At 43.9% G+C, this 24,992-nt stretch overlaps 2 protein-coding genes across 2 annotated transcripts in view; both read left to right on the top strand.

Annotated features, from left to right (window-relative positions):
* trappc9 (trafficking protein particle complex subunit 9) overlaps positions 1 to 24,992 on the top strand; it is a 285,531-nt gene that overhangs the window by 171,831 nt on the left and 88,708 nt on the right. Inside the window, exons 21-22 of the mRNA XM_080787679.1 lie at positions 12,404 to 12,545; positions 16,514 to 16,622. Coding sequence (XP_080643805.1) covers positions 12,404 to 12,545; positions 16,514 to 16,622 — 251 coding nt within the window. The remainder of the gene's footprint in view (positions 1 to 12,403; positions 12,546 to 16,513; positions 16,623 to 24,992) is intronic.
* LOC308332423 (charged multivesicular body protein 6-like) lies at positions 457 to 1,101 on the top strand (the record flags this gene model as incomplete). Its single annotated transcript, XM_080788319.1, has 1 exon — positions 457 to 1,101. Exon 1 carries the CDS (start codon positions 466 to 468, stop codon positions 1,099 to 1,101), a length of 636 nt encoding a protein of 211 aa, XP_080644445.1. The 5' UTR covers positions 457 to 465.

The raw sequence follows: 24,992 nt of genomic DNA, 5'->3' as shown, positions 1-24,992 counted from the left end.
GCAAAGTGATTATTAAACAATGCAATAACCTGGCCTATATACTGTAGGTATGAAAACCTGAACACACTGTAACCCCAGCAATGCCAGGCAAGCTTATAACGTGACCCGAGGTGTATCAGATGTGTATCATTATGTAAAAGTCCTACCAACTCTGCTCAGCGTGTCTGTCTGCGGTTTAATAAGCCCAAATATTGAGATGAATAGAGAGTAGCACCGACGTCGTAACCACTGACGTCATACAAGACTGAAGTCTTAGAACTATGAAGTCATAGTTCACTGATAAAGGCCACTGCACAAGAAGCTTACGCAAGAACAGAGGGCAACATCGACCAACTATTTCAGTTGGGTGGGTTTAAGGCCAGTATACTATTCAATGAAGACAGAGATCAGTTTGACACTACCCACTACAGAGTGCTTATATATTTTATTCATACGTGTGCGTGGTCGCTAGGATGCAGTCTCACTATGGGAAATATCTTTGGCCGGAAGAAACGCACTCGAGTGACAGAGCAGGACCGGGCGATACTGCAACTGAAACAACAGCGAGATAAGCTACGGCAATATCAAAAGAGGATCAATCTGCAGCTGGAGAAGGAGATACTTCTGGCTAAGCACTTACTGAAGAATGGAAAGAAAGAAAAGGCACTGCTTCTGCTGAAGAAGAAGCGCTACCAGGACCAACTCCTGGACAAGACGGAGAGCCAGATAAGCAACGTGGAGCGCATGGTCCTGGACCTGGAGTTTGCCCAGATCGAAGTAAAAGTCATCGACGGGCTCAAAGTGGGAAACGACTGTCTGAAGAAAATGCACGAGGTGATGTCCATCGAGGAGGTGGAGCGGATCATGGACGAGACCCAGTATTCCGTCGAGTACCAACGGCAGATCGACGAGATCCTGGCGGGGTGTCTGACGCAGGAGGACGAGGACGCCGTCCTGGCCGAGCTGGAGGCTATCATCACCACTCAGGGAGACGTGGAGCCTGGTGAGGTTCTCTCTTCCCAGGCCCTGCCGGACGTCCCAGACCAGAGGCCTGAGGAGAAGAGGCCAGAAAGGGAGCGGCCGAGGAAGAAGCCTGAGCTTCACCCTCTGCTGACCCGATGACTATACAAAAGCCAACGAACAGAACGGCTTGTATGGCACAGAATAGAATACAGAGTAAGATAATTACTGTGAGGTTACAGTCATAGAAAAACAATAATAATAGCCTGAACTATGCACAATATACACTGCAGAAGCAACAATAGTAGTATTAATAGTAAAAAAGCATATAAAGTATACACACACACACACACACACACAGCAATGCATTCTTGTTCTCAGCTTGAAGGTCCCCCATATATGCATGGCTCTTATACTCTGGAGTTCTAAGCATCTGTGTGTGCCTGCAGTGAGTGATGGTAGTCATGGCGTGTCACTTCAGACCGCCATGCAGCGGGGCCTTTTATCTTTCTGTGTTTGGCCTGTTCATGCACTGTATATCTACCCTGAGCAGAAAAATGAACAATTTCTGGCCCTAATCACACGTGAGCAGGGAGTCCACTATACCGAAGAAGGGGCCATGCTGGGCCTTTGTGACAGAGATACGGGCTGACAGCCGAGATTCCGTACCACCGCTGTGCCAGCCCCTCGCGCCCCTCCTGCTTCACACCGCTATAGCCATCACACTTCCTCAGCATCAGTGGGAGAGCGTTCTCTTTTCTGTGTGAAAATAGTAATAGTCCTATAAGCATCCCGCATGGGCCCGTCCCCAGCAGCCAATGAGAGTGTGACTAGAACATTGCAACATTCAACCAAACTATAGGGGGTAACTCAAATATACAGGTATAGCACAGTCCCAGAGTGTAGAGTAGGAGAGTAGCGACACGCTTTGATCTCGCCGCAAAGCGGGTGCCTGTGGGCTATAGTTCCAAACATTGCTCCTATATGGCTGGAACTATCCCATTGAGTTAGAATGAGCACTTCCGCATTCCATTGTTACAATGGGAGTCGACGCTAGTGTCGACACTCTCTTACTATATTACTTGTTATGTTATAATCATGATCGCCCATGTCTGTGTACTTGAACGTGAGACACAGTGTATTGTGTACTGCCTGAACTGTAGCATACTTTATAGTTATAGGCTACGAGAGACATCTCAGCGACAGCAAGGTCAGCCTTGCTGCAGTAGGCACGTTATTGTGTATCATATCTTGTTGTCACATCATTATGATCCAGCACTATATATGTTCCTGTTTGTGTAGTAAACTTTGTGAACCTTTAGCGTGATACTGTCTCGTGTCGCGTCATTGTTCTCCCGGGCCCGCCGCCGCAGTCGCCGTACCAATGGAATACTTCAACCGGATTATCACACACCACCCAGCCTGCACACACCTGTTTTACAACATTACTCTGCACAGTCCCCTGTTGCACACATCACAGTATGTCATATAAGGTGTCACATGGCTGTACTGCCCATCAGAACAGTGATAATGATAAGCATTCATTCGTGATATTATTTTGAGGACCTATTTGTAGTGCAGATGGAGTGATGCATTCCTTGTGTGTCCCGACTCCCCCCCTATCTGCTACCTCTGTCCCCCGGCGGTGATGGATGCATTTAGGTGCTAGAACATCCAGATCTCTGCTCACTCACGTGTATGCTCTTATAACTGGTTTCTTCTTTTTTAATCACGGAGTGTATTCATAGAAGCATCGCCCACATCGCTCAGCCAGAAATAACTCGACAGTGATAGTGAAGGAACTGCTGCTGCTGCTTATATAGCCTCAGTACATATTTTTATACTTGAAAAAGAGTATATATACAGTATATATTACCTAGTTTACAGGGGTGGCCTTAGGAATCTGGAGGCCCGTTTCAAGACCAAATATGAGGCCCCCATATACTGTAACTGACATAATTATGTTGTTGATACAGCCATATTGATACGAATAGTTTGACTGTTCAATATCACACGCAGCCATTACTAGTCTCGACAATTATCAACAACCACACCTCTCCTCATCCTGTCGTCCCTTCACAATTAAAGTGTCTCCCCTTTACCTCCCAATGCTGCACATTGTACCCGGGTTATTCACATAAAATAGGTGTAACTTAACATTGTGGGAGAGAGCAAGGCAGTGAGTGAGCGAGATAGAGAGGGCCAAGGGTGGCGGGGGGTTGACACCTGACGTTCAGTTGGAGCTTGGAGGCCCCCCTGAGGGTGGAGGCCTGTTTCAAATGAAACATAGCTAAGGCCCTCCTATATGTATGTATATATATATATATATATATATATATATATATATATATATATATATATATATAGCCACTGTAGTACCATTGACCTTATTGCTGCAGTTCACCCACAATGAATAAGGCTATATGTTACTGAATTAACCACCTCACTAAATAACTTCATAACGGAAGCACACTATTCACAAAGCTTCATGCTTTATATAAATAATAATATATATATATAAATAGCGAACCGTCCTCATTATCTAACAAGCCTATATTTAGATTTACTACACCAATTGCGTTTGTAGGCGTTTCTCTCTGCACGGAGATATGATTTGATATGATCGGTTGCCGTGAATTAATTGGCTGCGAAGGCTTGTTTGTGCAGCCGGCACGCACTCACACATGCACGCACGCACGCATGCATGCACGCACGCACGCACACACAGAGAGAGGGAGATGATGAATATGGATTGAGCTCTGCTGATGCTGATACTGGTAACCGGGGGTTACGAAGAGTCAGTCCGCAGTCTAAAAATAGCTTGTTGCTCTGGTTCTGTGCAGAGGCAGCAGCCCTCGCCCATGCAGCTCTGCACGTGAGCTAAATATAGCTCTCTGCCTGAAATCAAACACATGCACACATGGAGAGACACGAGACCCCCCCCCCCCACACACACACACACACACACACACACACACACACACACCCCACCGTGAAATCACACAATTACTTGCTGTTAAAGAAAGAGCGAAGCTTTGATGACATTTTGTGAATGATTTACGTTCGTTCTCTCGCCTTGTGCGTCTCCCACGTTAATGACAGCGCTGCCTGGTACCGTTAAGTATTCCATCAAGGGTTTAGGAACATGAACGTGGAGATGTGCAGTAGCAAAAAAAAATGAAATCTTAAAATTCCAATGGACCAATGTAGATATCATTTTAGTCACAAGAGCATGTGACTGAAATAGGGTGGAAATAGTTTGCGTATGCGCAGGAAAAACAACCTCACAACGATTGTCGAATAGCTACTTTTGATATTTTTGATGTATACAATATAGTTATGGTATTACCATACCCGATTTTTTCCAACGGGGTCGTATTATAATCGGGGACTAGATTATTTGACATTCAATGTTACTTTTTCCATGAGTCTTGAAGAATGGGGGTCGTCTTATAACCAGAGTCGACTTATATTCGGGACAATGTGGTAATTTATGGAAGAAAACAAAAAAGATGAAATATGAAGATACTTACATTTACAGAGACAAATTGCAATTTTACCGTATTTATTTTTGGTATGTTTGTGCCATACACGAGTGGAATTACACCTGCAATCACCAATCTGTGTGTGTGTGTGCACGTGTGCGCTCGCGTGTGTGTTTAAATGGCTTGGTTTTCCTTTTTTTGCTGTCCACAGCTCAGTTCAGAGGGTTCGCAATTGAGATGATTCACTCCCGCTTCAGTGCTCGGCAGAGTGGACCCCAACCTCCTTTAATGTAGTTATCATGTACTTTTGGTCTGAGGCAACACAGCATTTAATTAGGGAGGGGTCATTTCAGCGTGACCGTCTCATCTCCGCGGGTGATATTAGTACTGCCATAAAACATGGCTTCTCCTCTGCAGCCACTACACTCCATGGTCTAGCAGTGCAGTAAGTAGCAGTGGTCTTGGACTATTATGGCGTGTTCACACGGGCAGATGCAAAACTGCAGTCGACCATTCATTATCAATGGAAGCCGGCGACACGATGATGCAAAGATGCATCCGACGTTTGTATAACTGCTGCAAAGGCTACACAGATACAAAAAGCTACAAAAATGATGAGCTGGTTTCAACTTCAGATGCAAAACTACAAATACGCTGTGTATCTTTTGCATCTGCCCATGTGAACGCACCATTATAAGCCATCACAAATGTCCTTTTGTATCGCCTTCGATGAGATGGTATTTTGTGTTATAGTTCAGGTTTTGGTCTTAGATTCTGCAATAGTATAGTATAGGGCATGTGAATGAGTGGATAAATGGTCACTCGAGTCACAACTTGTGTCATAGATTTGTTTCCACTTGTTTTTCTATAATTGCAAATGAGACCGCAAAAAACATGCCACCATCTCCATATCCTGTTAGAATTGGATCATATCTTCAAATCCTTTCAATCGTTTCAATGTGATCCGGTCGGATGTCTGTGACTGTCTGACAGTGACATTAATTGATGCATCATCATACATCATCTCATGAACAACATCATCTCATGAACAACTGCATTGATTTGATTTGATTTGATTTGATTTGATCTATTTTAGCCTTTCGGCTAATCTTCCAAGAGTCCAGTCTGGAATAAATTAAAACATTTGCAGAATACATTCCATTCCATTCCATTACAAAACACATTGCATTTAAAAAATACATTACGAAATACACCAATTCATCACAGCGTAACAAAAGTGCCTATAGGCTACCTCTAGTCCTCTACTCACTCATTCACACACACTCACACACACACACACACACACACACACACACACACACACACACACAGGCACAGCATATTACTGCCCACAGACAGATGCAGTACATTCACCTATCTACAGTTATGTGGACTATGCATGGCAGCGTCGTCCTGTTCCCTGAGCCAGCTAAAAACCTGACAGCATACCAACGTGATTATGTGATGGGACTGGTTATCCCATTTGCTCGTCTACATATGACGTAAATGGTCCCGTCATTGTCAATGGCATTTAATGTTTGTGTTGCCGGCAGTTAAACTTCTTCATGTGAATAATATAAAAAAGACTACAGTTGTCCCGATACTGGTATCGGGTACTCAGACCGTTACCCTCAAGTACTCGTACTCGGAACCGGCCCCGATACTCTGACCCGAGTACCAAAACATTCAATTGACACTAGTTAGAACAAAACGTTTTACTGCTAATAAGCAAAATAAAGATTTATTTTCTTCCAAAATCGTTTCACGCCAGTAATGTTGTGGTAATTGAACATTACAGTATCAATACAAGTACAAGGCATGACAATTAAATTAAATCTGGGGGAAAAAAGTGTGTAAAATAAGTGGTTACTCAACAAACATAAAAAAGTACTCGTATCGGTACTCTGTATTGGCGAGTACTGAAAATGAAGTACTTGTACTCGTACCGGGACATCGGGCCAACTCTAAAAAAGACCAGTGTTGAGCATCTCCTCTCTCTGGGGAGATGTCTACATTGTGCTCTGGCTTGTGGCCATCGCCCCGCATCTCTGCACAACCTTTGTTGTGTCGTGCTGTATGAACCAGAACTCCACGGAACAAAGGACACGACAAAGTTTGTCCCATCGTATTTCCTATTCTCCCCACCACCACCACCAGCACCACCAACAACAACAACAACAACAACCCCTTTCCCTTTTGTCCTCAACCAGGCTGTTATCATTTGGACGGCTGCCGTTGAGGGAGATGGAATAGGCTGGGGATTAGGGCCAGCACCAGAGCCACCGGTAGTCATTAAAAACCTAGTAATGGGTTAGATTAGCCTGCTGATATGGCGTAATCTGTACAATGCACCACCAGGTGCTGAGAGGTGGTGAGTCAGTTTTGCCAACTACCTAAAATTAAAATACATGGCCCGGGTAAAAATAAATCACACTTGTGTGAAGTGAGCGGTGCTCTTATGATTATACATCATACATCTCATTCCATGCTCAACCAATCAGCTGAGCACGTTCCCTGCTCAAGCGGACAGACAGACACACATACACATGCATAGGAGGCAGCCGCCACTCTTTAGGTGGCACTCAAAATAAGGCATGCCCAGGAAAATATAAAATATCACTATATATGCGGCCAGTATATGTAGCCTACTGTTTTTGCTATATTATATAAACAACTTGAACCCCAGCATCCATATTCTTTGGGGATTGACAAGCTCACAAAGCGTGGCAAATTAACGGAATGCGTTGTGAGACGAATTGAAGTGGACTCGGTCCCAGACTTTTTTTTCCCCTGGAAATAAAAACTTCTGGGTTTCCGAGGCTAGGGTCTAAGTGGTTAAACCTGTATTTAAACAGTCCTGTACAAAAGCTCTGGGAGATTTTAGGCTCAAATGGTTGCAGAAAATGTTCTGAAGCAGACAGTCGGATGTTCTCTGTATCTTGGCTACATTAAAAATGAGGGACTGCCCCTCAATTGTACTCTGAGTTTAAATAAAGGTTATGATGATGAACTATATCCCAGGTTGATTCACTTTCTTCTATAAGCGCAGCCCCTTTTATCTTGAAATCAAGAAGAATACAGTGATGAACGCAGACCGTTCCTCCCGCTGTCTGCGGACAGTAAATGCTCATGTTCTCCCAGTCAGTACCATGCCCCATTTGCGGTGTCAACATGAATGTGGTGGCGTGACATTTGAAATGGTCCAGCCTTTGTCTTTGGTAATTACCTGTCTGGGGGAAAACCAATTCCTGGGCCTTTGTCAGCCGCAGGGTCGTCACATTGAGCTATTTACACCCCTAAAACAAGGTATTTTAGGCTCTGTGTGTGATTTTTTTTTTGTGTGCATCTGACGGAGGCACTGAAGAGCTGAAGCCATTTTGAAGCGGGGACTTCAGTTAGTGACACTAATCTTCAAAGGTGGGACAAGGCTGAGTGAGTTACAGGAGAAGCAGTCATGTCCTTTCCTTTGTTCGGAGGGTCTTAATTGTTATTTAAATAGCACGCCACTTTGTTGTGGAAGGCTGTGAAAAGATAATTGCATTTCCGACTTTCTTTGATGTGTCTTTGCGTGTTTCCGTCCGTGTGTGCCTGGCTGCCCACACACAACCCCTCCGTCCAACCGCATTAAGAGAAACGAAATGAGGCCTTTCAGATTGATAAGAGATGTAATTAGTCTCTGTTGTTTGCTTCGCCTGTTGCTGTGTGCATCTTCCAGTCTCATTTCTTTAATTACTTCAACAGTTAAGAAACACATGCAAGACAAGCACTAAGCTAAGTAGCCTTTGGGCTACTACTTGGGCCCATAGCACAGGAGCCTATCTACTGTTTCTGTAGTGTGAGGTGGGCATGACGCACAGGTACTTCCCCCAGCCCAGGATCTACTTACACCCCCCGCACATGACGCTGCAAGTGTGATGCTGGGTGACAATTAAGCAGCGAGGCATTGGGTCCCATTTGTATATAGTCTTTGGTACGACCTGCCTGGGTAATTGAGCCCTAGCCTTTTCTAGATCATGGGGCCCTCTTGAAAGTATTAAGCATACCATCACCATCTGACCACTCAACCACAACACGGCAGACTAGATAGCCACTCCGTGAAAAGAGGAGTTAACGGGCAATTACGGGAACTGTATTTCGGTGCCCTCTCTACCAGCTTTTCTGTCTCACTGTCACCATCCGAAATAAAGCAGAACTGCCGCGCACGCACGCACGCACACACACGCCACACGCACAAACACAAATACATTTAATTGTATTCTTACAAGATGTGAAAATGTGCTATAATTGGACTTTACCTCTCAAGTCTCAAGTGTCTTTCTCTCCCCTGACAATCTGGCTTTCCTCTTTGCCTGCCTGGTCGATGCTGTGTTCTGTTCATATAATCTGTGTTTGTATGATATGTCATCTTTTGAGTGGTGATGATGATAGCTATTGAGGGAACACACTCCAGGGTGCCATGACTAACCCATTATGTACGGGGACCCCTTTTGGTGTTTTAACTATTGAAAAATAGCAGATCTACAAGCTCATATGAACTTGTAGGTCTGCTATTTTTGAAAAGTTGTGAAAATGCGCCACAAATCTTTGAATATATATTCTTTCAGAAGACTTTTTTATTTTTATTTCGATGTCAGGCCTAAATGGGCTAATGTAGTGGCTCTCTGACAGGCGTGCCCCTCTCTCTGCATCTGGAAATGGCTCTTGGGGGAGCCATCGCCGGTGGCCCCTGAACCGAGATCCGAAGATGAGCGCACACAGATCGATACATGGATCCCGGAGGAAAGTGGAAGGGAGATATAGCCCGCCACGGTGCACTCGCGCGGGCCACAGCTTCCAAATAACGTTTCAAACGACAAATCAATTGAAGTCAAGAGGGTGTTTACGCTTTTCCGTCTAAACTAAGCGGCTTCATGAAGTGGACCGAGGCTCAGGGAGTGACACGCGGGGTAGACTCCGCTTTTTATAGAAACCTCTCATCACACAGCCTGCCCTCCTGTGGAGATGAATGTCCAGGTAATTTGCAGTTAGCCGCTCACCTCAAAGTCACCTTGTGTCAATTTGTTTTCCGTGGTGTGGAACAATGGGAGCACACGCGGTTCTAAATCACGCGGCAGCAGTCTAAAGGACACTGCCGTGTCATCCCAGATGCTTCCTTATTTCTCAGTTTACAACCCTTTGAAGTGAAACCCATCGCTCTCCATGACGCACTAGTAAGAAAACCCGGGACGTTTTTGCTGCCACATGTTGGCTCATTTCGAAGATGAAGATGTTTTCATAATGCACAAGGCGAGCTGGTGGTCGAACGCTCACCGCCGCTCAGATCCTCGTACTGTGTGTGTCCGTCCGTTCGTATGTGAGCATCACAAGGCATAAAGAGCTGCAGCCGATTTCAACACAAAGATGCCAAGTACACTAATTAAACACAAATAGAAGACATTGAAACACACACACACACACACACACACAGGGAAGGGGGGAAATGTACTATATTTACAATATTAGTGGGAGGGGCCTATGTAAGCGACTGTGGCAACCACACTTTGCATTTTTTCAAAATTGCGACTTTTCTAGTTATTATTATTATTATTAGTGAAGTTACTCTCAATGTGCTTGAGGTATAGCAGCAAGCAGTGACTAGTGGGGGGGGGGGGTCCAGTCACTTGACGTCATAGTTGGACAGCATATACAGGTTCCATCATGTGAGGGATTTGGGCTCCCACGGCGGTGTGACTGAGCCGTTGGAGTGGATCACACGAAGCCCATTCATTCTCCACAGCGCTGCAGGTGCTGCTGCAGCCTGAGGAGGCTGTCATGAGAGAGTGCTGGCCTTGCAGGGCCACCCACCCAAGCACCTGTCACGTCTCACGTCTCCGAGCGCTTGAACATGCTTACGATGCGGGGAGTCCTTGATGCATGCTGTGATATGCCGCCGTCTGGTAAAGCGGCAGGGGGGAGTTTGCTCAAAGTTCAAAGAATATTATTAACACATTTAGACCTGAGAACTGATTCTACAAAATGTCTTCTGAATCTTGACAGTTTTCTGATAAACCCACATTGTTTCTATGTCGGTAGTTCTCAAACATTTTCATGTCAAGGACCCCTAAAAATATATGTGATTCAATAATTGCTTAAAACACCAAAAGGGGTTCCCGCCCAGAATGAGTTAAGGCCCTAATACACGTATCCATCCATGCTATATCAATATCAACCATCAATTAATATTGATTTACCGTTTCCATTGATTAAATTACACCTGTGTGCAAGTGAGGGGTGCTCTTATCATCATGAATGAACAAACATCATTATGTAATGTCAGAATAGGTCAGCTCCATATATGGAGATCTAAGGGCCGATTCATACTCCCATTTTACTGATGTAGTGCCGAAATGATTTTGCCTCGTCAGACATTTTCAGTAGCACCGAAGAGACGACTTTAGGATGGTACCCGCCCCCCCCGAACCTCAAATGACTTCACATTGTAGGCTCTACAGAGCCGAACCGACTTTTATTTGGCTCTAATAGGAGTATGAATCGCGCCTAAGTGTGGCAGCGGGTGCAGTGTCTTGATTGTACAGGGTTTGATGAGGGCCCAGGTAGGGCCCGGCCTTAATGTTTGAGAACTCTAATCGGCTGCACTAATAAGTTTGGGTTGGATTTTGAATGGACAAGTATCAGTCAAAAGGGAGTGTGTCACAAGGTGTGACGGACTGACAGTGACAACCATATATGGTGGCGTGACATGTCACGAGGCGTGACGGACTGACAACCATATATGGAGGCGTGGCGGACGGATCAACTGACAGGTTTTGCAGGTTTTCATAGTGGATTTCAAGTGGATTTACTAGTCGACTAGTTGAATAGAAGCCCTAGCGTGCCGTGAAAAATATACTGTAATGTGGTCATATCACACACTGTCTCACGCAAACCACTTCCTAGTACCTCATCGGAAATAGCCAATCTGCTATCTTCGCTATGTTTGAAAATATTACGCCTACTGTATAATGACATCTTAGTAGTTACAGTAGTACTCCTAGTAGGGACCCCCGTTTAAAATTAAGTGGCTTTACCAAAGGCCTGAAAGTCTCTCACCTTCCAACTGTCTTCATTGACTCAGTCACACACAGAACACCATGTCGACTGTAGACACGACGCCGCTCCATGCAATTCATTGGCACGTTCAACTCGGGGTAAATATTGCCGAAGGGGCTTTGGGGATTTGATGGTAGTACTACTAGCGTATGTCTGGTCTGCATTCAGATTGGCCTGTCCCTCCAGACATTGAATCCTGCCTCGGCTGTGACGGCTTTGTTTTGACCCCAGGCTGAGGCAACCACCAGACTTGGCTTCTGTTAATATTAAAAAAACAAATCACACACTCTCACACCGTAGGGTGGAAGATTGGAGCCTGAGGATGTTTCCTCTAACTACACGAGATAATACATTATATATCAGCACCCAATAGACATGTTCTGAACCGCACCAAAAAATACCCAGCAAGAAACAACTAAAACAACGTGTTATTCCTTCTTTGAGTTTGATATAAATTGTCGTGTTTTTGTTGTAAACACCGTCCTTTCTTTTTAATCTCTCGCAACAGAGGATAAAACAGAGTGAATACTCTTTGTTTATGTTGTGTTGCACTTTAAATCTTCCATGGCCTACGTTTGTTTTGGCCCTGAGCAGAGGTTGTTTTCATGTTCCCCCACATGCAGTACCCGTGTTCTGGGAAATACTTTGACACGTTGTGTGGGCTTGTCAGTCTGCTTATTGAATGCACAGTGGAAACAGAAGATACCCAAATATAGAGCCCTGAGGGACTCAACCATAATAGGGTTTCAGTGGTTAAGATGAGGTTGTGTTACTAGTCAATTGGCTGGCCTTTCTATAAACCAGTGTTTCCCAAACAATGGGTCACGAGTGATTATCACTTTTTATGTTTCCTATTAATTGACCTCCTCTGTCCTCGGCGGTGTCTGCAGGATGGCCATCCAGGTGGACAAGTTTGACTTTGAGAGCCTTCCCCAGCCGGACCAGGAGACGGCGCGCTTCAGCAGCCCCCGGCAGCTGGAGGAGGCTCGCCAGCACGCCCAGGGCTGCCAGATCAACTCCAAGCTGGGCATCGTCTGGAGCATCATATCCTTTTCACTGCATGCTTCCATGTAATGCTATGCTAAGCTATGCTATGCTAATGCCCGTCGTGTTCTGTTAAACCAGTATTTACTTCACTATCACTATCGAATGTCGTCGCCTTCCGGCTGTAACTGTGCATGTTGTTTACACCTGGAGCAGCAGTGTGTGCGTGCGTGTGTCTCGAGCTAACCGCGTTATGATTACTAATGCACGATCTCTTGAGAGCGACACAAGGCTTCGTGGACCACTTGGACGTCCGCAGACCACCTGTCTCCAAATGCATACAGTATATCAGTAATCTATCTTTGAACGGGTATAAGGACTAGTTTATATAATAGCAACACTTGACATCATCATAATCAGACCAAATAAATGAACTCGATTTGAACAGTTCATTTGAAAGAAAATCTGCCTGACATCAGAATGTGCTATAGTGTGCATTAGGAAGCATAGCTTAGTTTCTGCTTCTAGCCATAATGCGGGCCACGTTGATCCACCGCTCCAATCAACAGCAGTGGCCTACGCACGCAGTATCGACGGTGTCTCCCGTCTTGTGAATGGATCTGTGCGTATATGGCTGCTACATCAGCAGGCAGGCAGGCGTGTGTGTGTGTGTGTGTGTGTGTGTGTGTGTGTGTGTGTGTGTGTGTGTGTGTGTGTGTGTGTGTGTGTGTGTGTGTGTGTGTGTGTGTGTGTGTGTGTGTGTGTGTGTGTGTGTGTGTGTGTGTGTGTGTGGATGCAGTGTCTGCACACACTCATTGTCTTGCCAACAGTTAGGCTGATCAAGATCTGCTATTGTCACTACTTTTGTGTGACAAACATTGTACTTTTCCATTTGTTTTATTTACAAGAGACGACGTGATGGAGTGAGGGCAGCACAGAACGCAGTGACTTGCTCTGTGTGTGTGTGTGTGTGTGTGTGTGTGTGTGTGTGTGTCTGTGTGTGTGTGTGTGTGTGAGATAAGAGCGCTCCTCACTTCACACGAGTGTGATTTATTTTCTACCCTCTACGCCGGCCCCGCTCTCATTGTCTCTCTGCGCGCATCATGCCTCATCAAAGGTTAACACATTATTCCAAAATGTGTGAAGGATCAGTGTGTGTCGTTATCACAACACATCATCAGGCTAATTGTTTAAATGTTAACTGCTGTGTTTGGTTTCCCCCCGTGCCTCGCGTGAGCGTCCGTTTCTCTCCGTCGTCGTCGTGTAATGGCCTCGGCCTTGTAGGGTTATAACGGGTTGAAACCTCAACATAGCCATGAGTGTGAACCTGGCGACAAATTCAATTTCAGTTCAATTCAAACAAAGGCCGGATATACAGTACGTGGTTGCGTACTGAAAATAGCAGATCTGCAAGCTCACAAAGCGCCACATCGCAATGATTTGTGAGCTTGTAGGCCGGCTATTTGCTGGTGCACAACACCAAACCTAACATAGTATAATATCAGACCCTTAAATAGACAATTCAAAGGACACACACTGACATTGGAACTATAATGGGCAGGCGGTTGCTATAAAAGCCTTTGATGCACCAAGGATCAATTTTAGTAGGCTAGAAAAGACACCAGTAAAAAAAGCATTTCGGGGAAAAGACAAATTGAATCTTTCTGGGGCAGATTAAAGGTGCTGTCTATATGCAGTGGTGGAAAGTAATTTACTATACTGTACTGTAATTTTGAGGTATTTTCACTTTACTTGAGTGTGTCCATTTGTACTACTTAAAAATGTACTTAAATCTTTCTACTTCTACTCTCAGTGGAAAATATTGTACTTTTTGCTCCACTACAAGTATTTGACAGGTTTACTTACAAATTAGTGTTGATTTAGAGTAGATTATTATTACAAAACAAAACCAACGAAGCCCAGCCTATTTCATACGTTGTCTATTCGTGAAATAGCAGATCTACAAGCTCACAAACGCGCCACATCGTGCCGTGCTGTGAGCTTGTTGATCTCATCTTCTATTTTCTTAATAGATTTTGTATAACCCTTTATTATGCTGTGTGTTGTGCAATGGTGTCATAATGTAAATAAACTACAATCTACAAGCTTACCGTGAGCTTGTAGATGTGCTATTCTCACTATAAAAAAAGACGCTTTCCAAATCTTAACCGAGGCAAACGTTTGTAATATTCGTGACATTGAATAAACAATGAAGTCGTATCGCTCAGCCATAGAAAGCAAACATTCACGAAGTCCTTTCTCGACACCTCTAAGCCGTTTACTGTAATCGCCTTTATTGCACGGACATCATAATACAGTATAATATACACACTGCAAATAGGCTCAATAAGCTGAGAGACTGCACACTGTACTGTGAGGAGCTAAATTCATTAACTCGGCAAGAAGAACGCGTTTTCCCTCTGAACTGAACCTCCGTTTGTTCTAATAATCCCATAGCATCGTTCTGAAACGTCTTTATTAGAACAGATCTTGATTTATTCAAAACAAACATTAATAAAACCGTCCCTACGGAATGTCTGGATACTGAGAATCGTAGCAACCCCCCCCCCCCCCCCAACCTCTGCACATAACTGTATAACTGCAGGCCTATGATGTTAATGCATAATACAGAACTAATGACTCCATCAAGGGTTAGGTGAGATGGTGATTTTTTTGTCTGTAAAGGGGGGTGTGTGTGTGTGTGTGTGTGTGTGTGTGTGTGCGCGTGCGCGCGCGCGCGCATGTTTTTTACGAGATGTGAAAGAAGTAGCTTGTTCCCTTGAGGATTGCAAGCCCCTCTTATGTAAGCTCAATGATAATGATTGGCCCGCGGTATTGGTAATGGCTTAGAAAATGCATTTTTATTCCTCTTTAAATAGTTCAGACTGTTCAGGCTTTCATGGCTTTCATAGCTGGCTACCAGCTCTCACATCTGATCTGACAGCCATAATACAACCCATGAAATGAAGTCTCACACCAAAGGGAAAGGACTTTTCAGATTGTTATTGAAGGGATAGCCTGGCCCAGCCAGCGTGATTTCTGGTCCAGACTCTAGAGGGGCGGCTGGGACCACGGCGGTGGATCCTATTGGTTCTCCTTACAGGTACTGTCACTTCAGAAGCATAAACAAGTTGAATCAAGATGTGGAATGCAGGGAAGTCCTGAAGCGACCCAAAGGATGAAGTAGATCTAATCTAAGAGATAGAGCAAGATAGAGGAAGCTTTGTAGCAGAAAGACCTCCGTCCCAACCTCCTTTTAGAGATTGTTGAAATACGTTAAAGTAAGGATATTGCAGATGTCTACGTGGATATATGACGAGGTAGACTGTTGATTTCCACCAGATTATCATTACAAAACACACACAATGCACCAGTGAAGCCTTTGGATATTCGGAAATAGCAGATCTTACAGGATGATGGCCATGTAATTTTGGTTTGGATATCAGCAATATAATGAATGGTGAATGCTGCATTTATACATAGTGCCTTTATCCAAAGTGTATTACATTTTATGCTATAGTATACCATAAAATCACATAAAAACCCACATATTTCATTAATCAAGGATTTTTGCCCGCATAATTAAGGATTTTAAACCGCATAATCATGGATTTTAAGCCGCATAATCATTTTTGCACCGTGTTTTTTTCTGGAGGGTCTATTATACACACGGTGTGGGGTGAGTGGGGTCACTGGACAGGGGTGAGTGGGGTCACTGGACAGAGACTTGCACTTTTACTATTTCAGCATTTTGGTATTGCTATAGGCCTCACTCACACATGGAAGGCAATTGTTATTAATTGAAGCTGCCTCGCCCCACCATCGCCCGTCTAACCCCCCCCCCCCCCCCCCCCACGTCAATCATGAGACAATTCAATTGCCTTCAATGCGTGAGTGAGGCCCCACTTCACAAAGAGTACTGCGCCACTGTTTGCATGCACTGAACTGAGCTCCCTGCGATAACCACGCACACTTAACCTACATGAGGAGCATCACCTGCTCCATGCCGTCTGTAGTCCTTAACCTCTTGCCACCCGTCCCTGAGGCGCCACGGGGAAGCCAGTGTGGAGGGAGTCCTCAACCAGCTGGTCCTTGAACACCTGCAGCTGGCACCTCTGCAGTGGGGTGAGTCCATGGCTCCCTATGAGAGCCCCTGCTTTTGTTGTTTATACGTGGGAGCTGGTGCGTGTGCGTGTGCGTGTGCGTGTGTGTGTGTGTGTGTGTGTGTGTGTGCGTGTGCGAGTGAGCGTGCGGTTGACTGTATTGGGTAAGAGGCATGCCAGAGTCTGCCCATTGTGTACATTTGTTTATCCTTTGGAGTGCTCCCGCCGAGGACCAACACGCCTGTCTCTCTCTCGGGGACCTTGTATGTACAGAGTTGTTTGACAGAGCAGCATAGTAAGCAACTGTGCTTCCAGGATCGATTGTCTGGATGTTTGCTGTGTCAACTGCCGTCTATATATATTTTTTTTTCTTTTGAATGATATTTTTTACGTTATCATTCATGGGTCCTTTTATATATCAAGGACTCACAAATGTATTATGTGTTTGACATACTGACCCCCCCATTGGAAAGTATTTGTAGCCTGCAGGGACATTTGTGAAAAGTATTTATAAAAGGTATAAAGATATGACGGTAAGTGGTTGAACTGGATTTTGATGCTATATCAAGTCGTTTAGCTGCGGACCCCTCCGCTGGAACTCCCTCGGGGACTCCTGGCATCGGCAACCAGTGTCACACCTGTTTGTCTGTGCCTAAACGTTCCTCGCGCTGGTCTCAAGCCATGTTTTTCATTTGCATTCATAATGGGCTTTGGATTATTTTGGGAGAGCTGCGGAAAGCAGCCGGGGATGTGTGTGTGTGTGTGTGTGTGTGTGTGTGTGTGTGTGTGTGTCTCTGAGAATAATTTAGGGACACGGGGATAGAATCTGTGTGAGCTTTTTATTTATTTTATGTTTCTCTCCTTTTGGCCATACCATCTGTGATCGTCCTCTGAAATCACTTTTTGATTTACTGGAGGTTTATTATCCGCAAAGCCCCCGTGGTGGCCTCCCAGGTCACCAGGTGTTTTGATGAGTCAATTGGGCCCTCTCTTTACTGCTTTTGTGGAGAAATATAGCATTCGTATTCACAGAAAATGGCAGATATGCCACGTCGCGTGTGCTTATAGACCGGCTATTTTCGCCGAAGAGATTCGGCGTAAAGCATAGTGATGTCAAACTGGCGTTAATGCGTGCCATGAAATCTCACAACGTTATGAAGTCCATATATACCCTGTACATGGAAACCACATTTATCTTTTTAATATATTTTTTATCCCACGATTTTGTAACCCATTTTTCACCCCTGTGTCAATCGTCTAATGTGATCCTGGGTTCTACACACCCTCCACCAGCCTAGTCCCCATATATGGGGGACAAGGGGAGAGCAACGGACTTGAACTCATGCTTCCTTCATGCCTGAGTGTCCAAGTTGCTCCTTTACACCTGACAGGGGGGAGTTTCCCTGGTTGGACGTAGCGCGTGGAAGGAACACTTTATTCCAACACTTTATTCCCCTCCATCAGGCGCCCCGGCTGGCCAGGGGAAGCAGTTTAGTGACCAGGAAACCACATTATCAACTTGACTTGGTTTGATAATCATACGAATACAAATACTCAGTACACAGTTACATTCCAGATGATGGATTTAATCTGTTTCCACCCTATAGACATGTCTGTCTGGGCCCTGTGAGGAAGCCTGGCTGATGACGATGACGTTTCATGTGTGTGTGTGTGTGTGTGTGTGTGTGTGTGTGTGTGTGTGTGTGTGTGAGCGCGTTAGAATGCATCTATCTGGGTTGCCAGGACTATCACATGCAGTTGCAATTACGGGGCATATACTCCAAGCAACTCCCCTGTGGCTAAAATCATTAGGCCAACCGGATGCTTTTAATGTTCTTTAGCAGCTCTGTGGAGTCCTTGTGGAGAGATTCCATGCCGTATAGTCACGAGGTTCCTTTGCACTGGCGTCTCAGCTGTATACCGCCGTGGTTCTCAAACATTTCAAGGACCCTCAAATCGATGTGTTTGGCCGTGGGCCCCCATTTGAATGCTTTGTACCAGGGGATGCCAATAGGATAAGATTTGTGCTGAGTTATAATTGATCACGATCACAATTGAGCTTGGCTATATATATATTTTTAATTGCTGAAGTATAAATTAAAATAGTTACCCCTGGGGGTCCCCGGTTGTAGACGTCCCGGCACTGATAATGGCTTGTGCCAAAAGTTTGTATTCGGCGCCTCCGCACAGTTTTTCCAATGATGGAGTGCTTTTTGGAGAGCCAATAGCCTGGTCTCCAGACCACATAAATCACTATTCATGGGGCCTGGATCCAGGACGCACTGCTTAATTGTAAATCCTTTATCTTTACTGTAGCTTTATGACTCTGTAAAGCACTTTGGATTGCCTCGGTGTATGAAATCGGCTGGGCAAATAAAACTGCTCTTCCTTGCTTTAGTAAAACAAACGGAGCCCTCAACCAAAACCACAGGCGAACGCACTGTTGTTTTTGACAGAAATTTGGGTTGGGTAGAAAGTAGGGATGCATGTGTGTGTGACTGATCACATTTAATTTTATTTAATTATTTTAACCAAAGGAATATTGCACTTAATCCGTGCAATATTAAGTGCAATATGTTGCACTAGTGTGTTGTGTGCAACATATTATTGACTAGCCCGGCCAGCCGACCAACAGTAAATCAAAGAAATATAACAGCCTGAAATTACAGCATTCCTAGTGGCCTATCAACCGCTAGCACGACATACACCTTTTAGAGCACAGAAGCCCACTAGCCAGCCAGAGGACCAGGTCCGGCCCACCAGAGCCAATTGCTTGGCCCACACCGACCCCTGTCTTAAACATATAAAGACAGTTTTCTGAAAAAAAGTTTCTATATCAGTGTCTCTCAAACTATTCCAGGTGAAGGACCCCAAAAATGATATGCAATTGGACACCGACCCCCATCTCAAAATGTGTTGTTCCAGGGATCCCCCCAGAAGCAAAGGAATGTGTTAAAAACGTTCGCTGTGAGCCTGTCAAGATCTTAAAAATCACACCCGTGTGAACCGAGTGGTGCAACTCTCCTCTCTCCCCCCCCCCCTCCTCTCTCTGTCTGTCTCTTTATCTCTCTCTCTCTCTCTCTCTCTCTCTCTCTCTCTCATTAGCAGGCAACAGTGCACTGTCTCTCTCTCTCTGTTTCTGCATGGAACATCAGCGCCCCTACTGGTACTCATGCTGGTGCTCATACATACATAGGTGAACTGAACACATAGGTGAACACATAGGTTTGGACCTCACCCGTGGTACAATTGACCGACGTCATCTTGTGTTTTTTGGGGTTTTTTTACTTGTCTGTCTGGTCACTGAAAGCATAGTCTTGCGTTACCAGACTGTTGCCTCTCGCAATTTCCAAATGCTTCATCATACAGTCTGGAGCAACGGAAGAGCTTACTCAGCTCACGGGGGCTATAGTTCCAGATTCTAAATAGCATTTGGAGATTGTGGAATAGTTGTCTGGCTACGTGAGACAGGATTAGGAAATGTGTCTCATAATATGACTGCACTGAGCGGTGGTTCCCAACCTTTTCTCTATCAGTCTAAAATCCTCAAAGCGTTTGTGCTTCAGAGCATGATTACTCTAATGATCTATCGATTGTGTTCTGGCTTATTGGATCAACTAGCATCGTATATTTAAGTTCTTGTTTTTCATTGTTTAGCCCACAGGTTGGGAATCACTAAATCAACACCTGCACAAGAAAGAGTGCCACAGCTGCCTAATAATATATGTTGCTTGTTTCATGGAACCTCGCTAGAATTAAGAAGCCTTTCACTGGTGCTGAGTTAATTAAAAAGTGTGCATTTGTTACGGTTGGCAAAGTTTTAAGTCGGGATGAGAGGAGACCAATAAAACGGCAGTGGAGCTATTAAAACAGGTGCTTTTGTGGGATAACGTGGCAACAGGAAGACTAGACCAATCAACTCACCGATTTAAGGAAAGCAGAAGCTATTTGGTTTATTATAGCTCATATTTTAAAAGTCACAAACGGAGTGTGTGTGTGTGTGTGTGTGTGTGTGTGTGTGTGTGTGTGCCTTTGGATGAGAGCGCTGGAGAGGTGAGCTGCCTTAAAACTTTGACTGGCCGACTGGCAAAGTGCAAACACGCTGATGCCATTCAATAATGTGGACTTTTTTATACAGTATATACGTACTGTATATATACGTACTGTATAATGGTGACTGTCTGTCTGTCAGACCGTCATGTTTGTGAACCATAGAATACAGTATACTGTATATACTTAGCTCTGGTGACTGTCTGTCTGTCAGACCGTCATGTTTGTGAACCATAGAATACAGTATATATAGGCGTACAATCGCAAGCTGCACGATACATGATCTATTTCGATGTGCTAACCAATGTTGGGGACATACTGTAGCCTACAGTACATATTTTATTTGAGGTTTGGGGACTTCATGTTGAGTCAATATTCAGCATGAAGACTAGAGCATTCTAAGTAAATATACACCCTCCCACCCTTTTACGACCAACGTCCGCCAACGCCACGGCCAAGTTCAAATGATGAATTCCACACGTAACGTTGGGAACGCTCGTTATATGTCCGTTATGCTCACGATATGAGCGTAAACGACTTTGTGAATCTGGCCCTATATAATACTACTACTAACACCTAGAAGGCACTGAACAATGTAGCTCCCCCGCCCCACCTCAAACGTCACGTCCCATGTGTCTTTGGGTACTCACAAATGCACTGTACATTATATACATTTGAAATATTATTAAGTGCAATTATGTCCGACAATGAGCCAAACACAACCTGGCAGTACAGTCAGTGTATGTGTAATATTATAGTATAATATGTATACATGTATACATTATATGTATAGTATTATTATTACTGATGATTAGACCCATAGATTATTACAGTAATAATCTATGGGTCTAATCATCAGTAACACTTTTATGAAGGGGGGCGGGAAATGCGTTTAACCTCAATATTGTCACGTGTGGATTAAAATGCATAAATAAACCATTCTATAATACGTTAACCCAGCTTGAGTGATTCATGCCAAAGTAAAACAGACATGCGTAACATAATTACTGTATGTAAAGCAGAAACAGCTGAATAGACCAGACCGTGCACGTCGTCGCTATGTGCACCAGGCTGACTCGGTCCAAGTTGGCGGGCCGACACAGATCCTGGTCCTCATCGACGCCAAGAATTGCACTGCATGCTTATTTAGCAAATCGACCCGCATCCCCGGCCGGGTGCAGAGTTCTTCAGTGTGTTTCTTATAGCTGAGAGAGACATGAAGCAAGGACCCCCTTCTTCATATTACATACAAGTGTGTTGCAGATTAAAAATGTAATTGATTTCACGCATCGCTTTTATAGACTTGTTTGACAGCGCTCGCCGCTATATCGTCAGAGTTGTGTAAATGATTGTTTGCTTGTTTGTATAATAGTTATACATGAATATTTAAATGATTCATGTGTATGTGTATTTTCCTAGAGTGGTTGGTGAAAGGGGGACAAAAAGGTCCCATCACACAAAGAGTTGGAGTAGGCCCCGCCTCCTTGTAGTAACTTACTCCAGGAAAATATTGAATACAGTACTTTTAGTATATATGAGTATTTCTACTGTATATTGTGGTATTGCAAAACATAATAATAAAAAACAGACACGTGATGTGAGCTTGAAACTTGAAAAAGACGCTATAGCGTCGAACTCTTGAGGGACTCCTGCCAACCATAGGATCTAAGTGGTTAACCCATTTTCTACATAAGCTCAAAGCTTGTGGGTCTGCTATTTTTGAAAATCGAAGAAACATAGCTTTTTCAGAAAACTGTCAGGATGTAGAAGACATTTTTAGAATCTGATCTCGGGTCAGAATGGGTTAAGTAAAAAATAAAAATAAAAAATAAAACGGAGTCTACTTCTTCCACCACTGTTGATGACTCTGCAGCTCGCGCAACTAGAACATTAGTTTGCTCTTGGGAGGAGTGACCTTTCCCGGGCCTTCCCTTTCCTCTGTGGATATCAGCATCAGGGCTGCTTGTGCTGAGCACGCTGCACTGCACTTACACCTAATGAATTGACTCCGTGATTGAATCCACCTGCAAGTCGGGGCTGTCGCCCCCTGGTGACATTTTACTCGTACCCAAATACTTTATCTCATTTAGACCTGAGGTCGATTCTACAAATGCCTTCTGAATGCTGTTTTCTTAAAAACCTCATGTTTCTGTCAGTGGTGCTCAAACCTTTTCATGTCAAAGGACTGTATTTGGCCGTCGACCCCCATCTGAAAATGTGTTGTTCCAGGGACCTCCAGAAGCAAAGATATGAGTTGAAAGAATATATAAAGATTTGCGCCACATTTTCTCGACTTTTCAAAAATGGCAGACCTATACAAGCTCATAGCGCAGTACGTGCTATGAGCTTTTTATTTTTCAGTAGCTAAAGTATAACATAATGCACCAAAAGGGGTTCACGCCCAGAATGAGTTAAGTAAAAGCATCAATACCGCAATGTAGAAACACGCTGATACAAGTAAAAGTCCAGTAATAAAAAAAATCATTATTAAAATATCTTTTAAACTTGTGGATCTATAAGCTCACAATGTGTCGCATCGCATCTCGCTGCCTGTGAGCTTGTAGATTGGCTATACATTTTCAAATAGCCAAGGTTTAAATAGGGCTAAAGACAAGTGGGTGATGTACAGTATGCTTTGTAATAATTATTCAAATCTACAAAGTAGTAACTCAAGTTTTCAAATAATAATAAAAAAATAGGGAGTAAATACAAAACAAAGTACAATATTTGCCTCAGTGGAGTAGAAGTAAAAGTATTGAACGTTGGAAATACTCCAGTAAAGTAAAGCACACGTCAACATTGTACTCAAGTACAGTACCTGAGAGTACTTTACAGTTTACACCACTGGCCAAATGATGACCCGAAAAATGGCGTGTTTCCTTTGTGTGTCCATTAAACATTCAGCGCTGCAGTGTTGTCTTCAGTGGCTGCGTGGCCATGCTAGTGTGCCTAGACGACCAGAAAGCAGACATTTATAATGCTGCCCTATGAATAATTGATCACACAGCATACTGCAGCGTCCAATAAATGGAAAGGGCCAGAAACCACTTTGGCTTTTTTTTGTGTGTTTGTTTTCCCAGTTTATTATTATCGAATGCAGAGAAAGAGAAGTTGGGGACATGAGGAGATCATTTCACCTCAGAGGGCCTCTCTCTCTCTCTCTCCATGGCTCCTGTGGAGCTGCAGTACTGTACACACATTCACTACATGATTGCCAATAAACAACGGTGGGAAAAATAACTAAAGCGGCCTGTAGATCTGTTATTTTTTTAAAGGAAAAAATGTACTGAATGTATCATTTGATGCGAATACTTTTCCTCTAGTAACATTTTGAATAGAGGCCTTTTCACGTACTGTATGCTGTACCTAACATATTATCATATGGAATTGTTACTTTCACTTTAAAAAAAAACATTGCAACAACCAAATAAACAATGCAAGTCATCTCCCAATTAGTAGCAATACTCTTTTATAGTTTAGACTACAGTATACTTTTCTACCCCCTTATGCGCTCGCATAATTATGGAAATGCATGCATGCTTCATTGTACACACACAAATATGATGGCGAGAGAGGGAGGTCTTGTCTTCTCTATCTGCGGCATTCAGTACAAAGCCGTTCTTGTCTTTGAGATGCTGATGTCTCATTTAATTTCTAGCATGGTGTGTAGGGTCGTGTACTTGCTGTGAAATGCACGCCGCCACTTCAGAGAGCATGTTCACGCTTCGGTGGGCAGGAAGCATCGTTTTTTTTTTTTTTAATGAGTGCTTTTATGGAAATCACTGGGGAGCCGCAACGCTACAGGAATGCATGGAATCAAACAGGTGATGTTGCATTCATGTTGTTGACGTTCCCAAACCTTTCCTACATTTTGTTTTCATTATTTCAAAACATCCCCCCCACCCCCAAAGAAAAAGCAACATTTTTCATGAATTAAAAACAAAATTCCCATGATGAAATTACAAGAACAATATTCATTGACAATGTTATTGCGTTCATATTTTGATTAGTGTGAGATAATGAAGCATATCACAACAACACTAAGTTATCAAAGTAGCATTGAAACGGTCCAGCCTACAGAATACTGTCTCAGGGCAATAAAATGTAGTCTCTGTTGCCCTTAATTATAAATGCCACCAGCTAAAGTTTTCCATCTCGCCCCACTACTCTACCTAGCTGTAAATAACAAACATATAATTCATTATATAAAAGGTATTATCATATTCATTCATCATTGTTAAGTTCACTCTGTATATCCACGGGCATAATAGCAAGATGATGCCATTACAAAACATGGGCTACATGGAAGAAATGTGTTTAACCCATTCTGAACGGGAACCCT

This window comes from Protomyctophum bolini (genome assembly GCF_963924005.1).
Source record: "Protomyctophum bolini genome assembly, chromosome: 17".
Classification (NCBI taxonomy): domain Eukaryota; kingdom Metazoa; phylum Chordata; class Actinopteri; order Myctophiformes; family Myctophidae; genus Protomyctophum; species Protomyctophum bolini.
Note: the sequence above shows the minus strand (reverse complement) of the source record. Positions and strands in the feature narration are given on the sequence as shown.